The sequence below is a fragment of the Lactuca virosa genome, chromosome 1, assembly GCF_052849685.1.
Source record: "Lactuca virosa cultivar CGN04683 chromosome 1, Lactuca_virosa_CGN04683_v6, whole genome shotgun sequence".
Taxonomy (NCBI): Eukaryota; Viridiplantae; Streptophyta; class Magnoliopsida; order Asterales; family Asteraceae; genus Lactuca; species Lactuca virosa.
Genome location: NC_136426.1, coordinates 103,594,407 through 103,603,361, shown reverse-complemented (window position 1 = coordinate 103,603,361; position 8,955 = coordinate 103,594,407). Strand labels below are relative to the sequence as shown.

At 36.5% G+C, this 8,955-nt stretch overlaps 1 protein-coding gene and 1 long non-coding RNA gene across 2 annotated transcripts; both read right to left on the bottom strand.

Moving 5' to 3' along the window:
* Positions 1-1,705: 1,705 nt before the first annotated feature.
* On the bottom strand, positions 1,706-2,293 carry LOC145105986 (uncharacterized). Its single transcript, XR_013707449.1, has 2 exons — positions 1,952-2,293; positions 1,706-1,854 (listed from the first exon to the last, which is right to left on the bottom strand). It is a non-coding gene; the product is annotated as an uncharacterized LOC145105986 (long non-coding RNA).
* Positions 2,294-3,834: 1,541 nt separating this feature from the next.
* Positions 3,835-5,820, bottom strand: LOC145154589 (binding partner of ACD11 1-like). Its single transcript, XM_079075551.1, has 8 exons — positions 5,683-5,820; positions 5,491-5,594; positions 5,320-5,404; positions 5,012-5,077; positions 4,865-4,927; positions 4,451-4,791; positions 4,220-4,336; positions 3,835-4,030 (listed from the first exon to the last, which is right to left on the bottom strand). Exons 1-7 carry the CDS (start codon positions 5,686-5,688, stop codon positions 4,267-4,269), a joined length of 735 nt encoding a protein of 244 aa, XP_078931677.1. The 5' UTR covers positions 5,689-5,820; the 3' UTR covers positions 3,835-4,030; positions 4,220-4,266.
* Between the last annotated feature and the right edge of the window lie 3,135 nt (positions 5,821-8,955).

The window sequence follows — 8,955 nt, the reverse complement described above, 5'->3', positions numbered from 1 at the left end:
TTATTAGAATAGGGATTCTTAAATTTTCTCTGATTACAAAATCTAATTAATGCCATTCACTTTGTTATTTCTAACCTAAAAGAAACTAATATTAGTGTTGGTTAGGCCCAATTGGTATGATTATTCTGAAATCACAGACGACAAACTATAAGGTGCTGAAATGAAAATGTTGTATTATGCTTAGCTATTCCTCTCGTAATTTCTATTTTCTGTTTGCTCTTTTGCCTTTGCTGTCAATTGGTCTCTTGCAAACCTGTTTTTTTGCTATTTGCTATTGCTGCCAATGACATATTTTTATGTAAATTAGTTATGCTAAGACTTTTCCTCTTTTCCTCTTTGTAATTGCTAATTCAAGTTTTTTTTATTAGAATATCTAAATGGTTTTTGCAAATATGTTTTTTCTTATTTGCTATTGCGGTGTCCATGGTTTTTTTGCAAATCATTTTTGCTGATACTTTGTCTTCTATAATTGTAACAGAGTTACATTATTGAGATGTTTGTTTATTTGAGTTTTTAAATGGCTTTTTACAAATCAGTTTTTTGACTATTTGCTATATCCTGAAATTGTTTTTTTTTCTTTTGCAAATTTAATTATTTATTTACTAATAGTTTGCCTGTTGTTATAATAGTAAATTATCTAAATGTTTATTAGTGTATTTAAATGGTTTTTTGTGGATATGAAAGAAACGGACAAAAAATGCACAGGATTTGTTATTTTCTTTTTCCTAATTCTGTTTACTCATCCAAGTTCATACTTTTTGTTATTTTCTATTTAAATGGTAAACGACTTTGAGTATTAAAAGTCCTTTTTAGCACATGTTAACTATGAAAGAATAATTGTCCATTTTATCTTCAAAGAATACACAAAGACATGTTTTAGTGATCTTTGTAAGTTTTAGTTAGTATAGATACCATTTGTGAACAAAAAATGTATTGTATTTTAGTTTTATAACTTTATATTGTATTTGAGTTAGATACAATTATAGGGCATTATTAATTTTTGCTAGTGCTATTTTATAAAATTCAACTGTTCTAAAAAACTATAATGTCGTATTGAAAGGTACATGCAATTTTCATCAAATCCTAAAGGTACAATTATAGGGCATGCATTATTAATTTTTGCTGGTGCTATTTTATAAAATTCAACTGTTTTAAAAAAAGTATAATGTCCTTGAGTTTAAAATTGAGGGGGGGAGGAAATGAAAGGGAAAGAAAGGGAAGAAACCCTTCTTGATTCTCGATGCTATATATGATTGAATTCTAATAATATATATTCTACATAGTTATATCTTTTACGTACATTGTTTATCATTTCATACATCGATCCCCATCCTCATCTATATTTGAGTAACCAGCAATCCATATAACTTAAAATGATTAATCAATCTCAGTGTTAACTTGGATCGAATTCGAGACATTGTCATAACATAACATTATGTATCAAATAATTATACTTCAATTAATTATAATTACTTACATTGAAGTTGGTAGATCAAAAATGTTATTACATGATACAATCAACGTGATCTACAGAAGCTAGTATGAACATACAAAAATATTTGTCTTCAACAATTCAAATTCAGGATCATCATAGTACTGGAAGTTTCTAAAGGTGGATCTTGATTCTGTGTTCCAAAATTATATATGAGCTAGCTGAAATAAAATTTCTAATTGTTGTGTTTATAGTGTTGTTGTAAATCAATGATTTTTATTATAAGTAATCAATACTTGAAATTTCGTCTTCAATTTCCACCTACAGGAGGATCCAAGAATCAAAACGATAATTTGGAACTTGATCTTTTATATGAAACACAAAAGATATGAAGAGAATTCAAGTTCCATGACAAAAAAGACCTTGCAAAACACAAAAGAAACCAATAAAAACGAACAAATTAAACAATAACAAAATAAAAAATCCACAAAGGTTATACAAAAAGATCACGAAACTAACCGTTTTCGGATCATTCATTGAAGTTTAAGCACATACCGAAAAGACAGTTGTCAAGAATGAAGCCTGGTCCGAGATCCCTCTTAACACCCAAAAAAGGATCTTGGAACAAACTTCATTCCAAACAACTCCATTTCTTTCTTTCTTTCTTTCTTTCTTTCCTGTGATTCAAGAATCAAGAAAACCTCACAAGGAGGCTACAAAGCACTCAAATCCTTGATGTTATTAATATCATGGAGTCATGATGTATGATATATATATAAAGTGAAGAAGAAGAAGAAGAAGAAGAAGAAGAAGAAGGGAAACACATGCACATGAATTGACAGCCCATAAAAAAATGGAAAGCTGGTTGATTTTGGAAGCAAGGGGCTTGTCTTCTTCCAAACCAAATGCTTTATCGGAAGACAGACAATCGAGAGTGGTTAGCATCTATCTGACATTACCCTAATTTTTATGGAAACAAAGTATGTGTATGTGTGTGTGCATGGGACTCCTTTTTTTTATGTGTACAACTCATGATGCAGTATGTACAAGTTGTAGTCTTTAATTTGTTTCTTTCTTTCTGAATTTTCCTTCATCTGTAAGAGTAGGGAATTTTTATTTTTTTCATCACATCACATGAGTCCCAACCAAATAAGTGAGGTCTGGACTCTGGACCAGTCTGGGTATCATCAGCTTTTGATTTTTATAGTTAAAAGCTGTTTTTTCTGGTAACTTCCAGAAGTGGTTACATCAATAATTACTATTTTACCCATCCTCGTTCCTATGTTTAAAGATTCTCTTGTTCACAACTAACTGAATCGAATCCAGAAACGAGAAACTAATGAAACAAAAAGAGATAGATAGACGTCTGTATATATACTTCAAATTAATTAAATTATATAAACCTAACTTGCAGAAAGAATATTATTACATAACACTTCGACTGTTGATCACCTCAACATCTCTTAGTGATCTGTTGCAATTTTCTTCTCAACAGTTTCTTGATTTGAATCATCATAAGGTTGAAAAAAATTACTGTTGTTTATGTTTTGAAGCTGGTTTTCCACTATGATTGTCAGTTTGTCACGTGTCCTACAGAACTAGCTGTCACTGTTCTCATGTAATTCATTGTCGATTTATAGCAGGAAAATTGGCTGTTTTGGTTGGAAGTTGGTGATGACTCCATGGTTATTAATTTGATTTTGAATTCATCAGTAGCTATTTAGGATTTATTTGGTCCCTTCTAGATGATTTGGATATCTAAAACATAAGCAGGTTTAATAAATAAATAAATAAATAAAAACCTTCATGTGATCAAGTCCACAGTTTATTCCATCCACCAAAAAAAAAAAAAAAAAAAAAAAACTAATGCATATACACCAATTACTCTTTTCCCACATGCAACCATTACCATTTTGGTTTGAGTTTCTCGGTCTTCCACATACAACCATATATGAAATAAAATGAAACCACAGGGACCAAACCATAAGGAGTGTTCATGTAGAAATGCAAAGTTGTGACATTTTATAAACCAGATAAACCATCAATGTAATTTGGTTTTTTATTTTGATTTTATAATCTTTCTTTCAAACCAACATTTCATGATCAGATAAACCATCAAGAAATTGAAACCATAAGGAGTCATTGATTAGTATTTGGATGCACATCACCAATAAACCATTGTTAGAACTTGGGGGAAATAATGTATATTTGACAATCAAATTGTTCTCTGTTATCTTTGTCCATTGTGCTTAATAAATAATCCGACCATGATGAATTCCAATATGGTAAATTCCACAAGAGATAATTACAAAAAAGAAAGCAACACATTAGAGAAGTGTGAGGATTATTCAAATTCATAGGAGACAAAAAAAAATGGAGTATCTATATAATACACACGCTCCTAAAATCCATCAAATGTTTTTACACACTTTGAGAACATAAAATGGTTTACAGGAGAATAAATTAATACACTGATAATAAACAAATAAATGAATCACAAAACTTACCATAAAACAACAAAACAACATTGAGGTATATCACAATTTCATCAAACCCAAACATCAATAGCTTTTGAAATCATGCAGTAATGCCAGAATCCTGATAATTAATTATTACAGAAACTATATTATTACAGTAACAATTTAAATTTTTTTGATAAAGTAATTTTGAAGGTTCATTTTTTTTAACTCAACCCATTATTAGACAAAGTATAACCCAAATTGACTCATTTACATGTAAATTTGCAGATAAATGATTATTGATTAAAAATAAAATAAAAATATTTACCTTTGTAGTTAAATTCGACACTGCCAAGTTCCACTTATGTCTAGTTTTTACACCCGCAAAGCCTTTGCCACTTTACCAAATGCACCATTTAGCCAAGCGGATCCAGCTGTCACATATCTGCAACAAATAGAAATATACTTTCATTGATTTCTTTATTATATTTATTTTTTCTATTACAAATACAAAGTACATTGCTATTTATTTAACTGTAAAAAAGGAATAATATGAAACCTGCTTGATTTGACAGCTGATCCTGTGTCATTTAATTTCCTCTCGGCTGCCATTAATGCAGCCATTGTTTTATCAGAGACTTGAAGCCTCTGATCCACTGACTTAACTTTTTTATTCACCACTGAAATCCCAACACTAAATTTTTCTGTAAGTCCAACTTTTTTATCTAATGAAATCACTCGGGCAGATGCATTGGCTCTTAATTGATGCTTTTGGTCAAATGCTTTAGCTTTATTCATGGCGTCTTGTCCAATAGCTGAACCTTTAGCCAACACACTTGATACAACATCTTGTGCTTTACTTGCATACACTCTTCCACTACGAGGAGAAGTCCCATCTGTCTGATAAAATAGGAAAAGAGAGTTGAAAGATACTGTTTTTTTACGTGATTGACTTAATGAGAACATGACTTACTTCAACATTTGAAAAGGAATTTTGTCTAGCCATGTTAACAGCATTGTCAACTGCACAAATTTCCTGCAAGAAGTGAATCATAGAATAGGTTTTCAATTACTAAAGGAGAAAGTAGATATATATGATTTGTAACAGACATACAAATACCTCAGATTTTGGTACATAATTTTCAACTGGAGTAATGCTAACGACTTGATCCACAAGGGTTGCTCCCTGTAAAATGGTACAGAGTATAAACAGCTTCAATTTTCCATGAGAAAGAACCTTATATGAACCAATTCCATGCTCAATTTGACTTAATAGGTTTGAAAACAACAAGATGCCATTTGTAATTTATGGTTTATCGTCCTTAGATGTTAGATTATCGACAAAATGGTGGATTATCCAAATCACCATATGAAAAGAGTAAATAATTTGAGGATAAGTACTCTAAAAGGAATTAGGAAGTGGATTACCGATAGCGATAACGCTATTTCGACAGCTTTTGGATCTGTAAACGTCACAAATGCAGTTTTCTTTCTTTCAGAATCGCTACAACCCCTAGAAAAAAAGAACATAATCCTAAGTTCCTTTATAAAAACAAAAACAAGTAAAAGTAATATCGCATTTGATAAGAGAGTAACAACCGGCAGATCTGAATGTGCTCGATTTCGCCAGAAAAGGAGAAAAACTCGTGAATTTCTCTCTCGCTAGCTAGATCTGAAAGTTGTCCCACTTGCACTGTTCTTGTCTGAAACAAATTCATCAATTCAGCAAACAGAATGTGGATGATTAGGTGCTAAAGTGACATGTGAACGAAAAAAGAGTTCGAAAATCACCTGCATTCTGCATATAGTGCTCAAGAAACGGTTTTTTGTGCAAGTGAAGATGAATGCGGGGGCTTGTGGAGGTCAAGTCTTAAGAAGAATAACGTAATCACGCCATTAAAGTGTTAAGCTCGGATGATGAGTGGAAATGGCATGCTTGGACTAAATCAAGGAAAAGCAGATTTGAAGAAATGATGATTTTTTGGAGGATCGTGTGATTAACATCGCGATTGTAAAAACTTTAGTTACGTTTGAAGCATGATTTTTTTTCCCTTTTTTGAATTATACTCTGGGACAACCACTTAAAAGATGCCCCAACCAACGCCTTAGCAACGCGTCACTTTCTCTTGGGGCTTTTATAAGTCAATCCATAACGGTTACTAGGATCACCGAATCCTGACAATGCTGGATAACCATCCTGTGGAACCCTGACCGCAGATCTTTCACATAACACTCCTGACATGGTCTCGATCATAAACCAAATTGACACTGTACACTCCCTACCCGCAATTAGGGAAATGACCTTTCGCTACCCATTAACAATCCTCGGTAGTCCGGCGAAAATCTAATAACTCTTGCGTCGACTTTTGCACCTTAATCGCCTGGGCAAACTCTGCCCGGAATTTGGTCAAAAAGTCATCCCATGACATAGCATCGACTGCCTCACTACTCAACTCACTACCAACCTTTTACCGCCAATCACAAGCTCTGAACTTCCCAAAACATCAACGCGCGCCTCTAACATGACCGTCATCTCAGTGCAAAAGGCTCCCTGCCTCTCATCCAAAAATCTCCAAGATGCCCTCCTTGACCGCACCGAAGATCAAAGGAGTCTGGTCCAACATGCTGCTCGTATTCTCAGCGGATGTAAACTCTCTAATCTGCTCCCCGAGCCAACTGGCTCCTGAACCCGAGCCTGATCCCTCACCGGCGCCAGAACCGTCGACTGGTCAATCCCGAAGTGCCACCAAGCTCGCAACGTATCATCATCATCAGAATATTCCTCGCTCACGGGGGATCACACACACACACTACAAGTTCCCTGGTCTCATCTCGGCCCTTCTTGAATCGAGTACGGATCGTCTGCTTTCAGTAGTACAGGCCCATACTACCTTCCACATCTATCCATACTTTCCTCAAGAGTTGCCTCAACTCCACCAAGTCCCTTCTACAAACACTGCTCCCATCACTAATCCCATCCTAGGCTTACCCTAGGGAAATCTATAACTCAACCCAGTCCTCAGCTACTGAAGGTATCTTCGTAATGTCAATTAGCCACTACCTGAATACCACCACATGTGACGAGGCTCAGATAATCCTTCGAGTAAATGACTCATCCCTACAACGGTTAGACTCAGACGAGAGTTGCGCAATAGGGCCAAATCCAACACTCTGAGATTATTCAACCCTAGTCACATGTGACTTGACGTATTCACCTAATGGCTAACTCTCATCACTCAGAGCCCCACAAAGCACAAAGCAAGCAGCATTCAGACAAAAAGGAAAATCTAACCAGATTATAATCAAGCAATTATATCCACATATCAGGAATCTTTACTAGCATGCAACTCATAAAGCTCATACACATAACAGGCACATAAGGCATCCTCCTAGATCCTTAGTCCTAATCTAGCATGCAGTTCTAAAGCACATATCATATCATAAACTTGTATGGGTAATTTGGGAGAACTTACTTGAGCTCGGATGATTGCATGCACCACACCCTTTTCTCTTTTCAAATTCTTTTCTCTTTTCAAGGTTCTTTTCTATAAATGATTTCTTTTTGAAAACTTTCATACCGAGTCCTCGGTTTGAGTTCAGACACACCCGAGAGTGTGCCCGAATCCCTCAAACCAAGGCTCTGATACCAACTTGTAACGTCCTAAAATCATGTCCAAAAATTTCGTTTTAAAACTATAATAAAAACCATAGTTATCAAACCATTCATTCAAAACATATTTAATCAGAGTATCATGTCTAAACATATCATATCAGAGTAAATTATCCCAGGCTAAAACATCATGTATGTGCGATACAGTCATCCCGAGCTCTTCCCTCAGCTACTGGAAGTACCTGAAACCAAACTGAAAACCGTAAGCACGAAGCTTAGTGAGTTCCCCATACTACCATATACTACACATATAACCACATACTGGGCCCCCGCCCGCTGCATCGGGACTTTCCCGGCATCGGGCCCCGCCCAGCATCAGGCCCCGCCTGGCATCGAGCCCCGCTCGGTATACATATCTGTCTCTCTTAGGCCCCGCCTGTCTCTGGGCCTCGCCTGCTATACACATACAATCATATAAACATGCTAACACATAAGCAAACATACTCTATTGTATTCCTATCCTAAGGCCTCGCCTAACTTGGGCATCGCTCATGTCCTGCTACTGATGAGTCATGGAACCCCGTCCACACTCCTGCTGATAGTGAGATACGGGCCCCCGCCCACACTCACTTCTCTCCTATCTCGGGCCCCGCCCCTGCTCTGCTACTAATGAGATACGATTCCCCGTCCATACTCAGCTAGTGATGAGATGCGGGACCTCGCCCACACTCACCTCCCTACCAGGCACATACAAGTATCACAGACAACAAGTATAACTAACATACTAACATTCCTCGGGCTTGCCCCGACATCGGACCTTGGTCCGGAATAACATACATATAAACTTTCATCGGGCCTCGCCCGGCATCGGACCGTGGTCCGGAAACATACTATCATACAATGCCTAGGGCTAACCCCCGGGTCTTCCTACCATACATAAACTAAATGGGCCGACATTGTGGCCGTAGACCCATGCACACAGTGAGGAGACTCACCTTGCACTGCTGAAGTCCTGCTAAAAACTCCTCTGGCTGCTAACTAGAACTTCCCGAACCGCTGATCCTTCGGCTCCCCGAGCTATCAATACCAAAATATCACTTAGTCCAATTCAATAATCCTCCTTAGGGTAAAATGACCATTTTACCCCCTAGTTCAACTTGGTCCATAACTAAGGCCCAAACTATAACATATAAAGGCCCAACACTAGGTAGGCTTCCTAAGCCCGCTAGTGGCCCACTAATGGCCCAATTTGCTAAATTGGACCTAATCCCTCTAATGGGCCTTACCCTAAGCCCAAATATCTTCTTGGCCCACATTATCTGACTTCTGATGGCCCACTAAGGCCCAAAGAACCAAAATCCCTTGTGTGGCCCAATCCGAGGCCCAAAACAAGCCAAACCCAAATCTAATGAGTACGTTGGGCGTACTTCTATGTACGCTAAGCGTACTAGCCA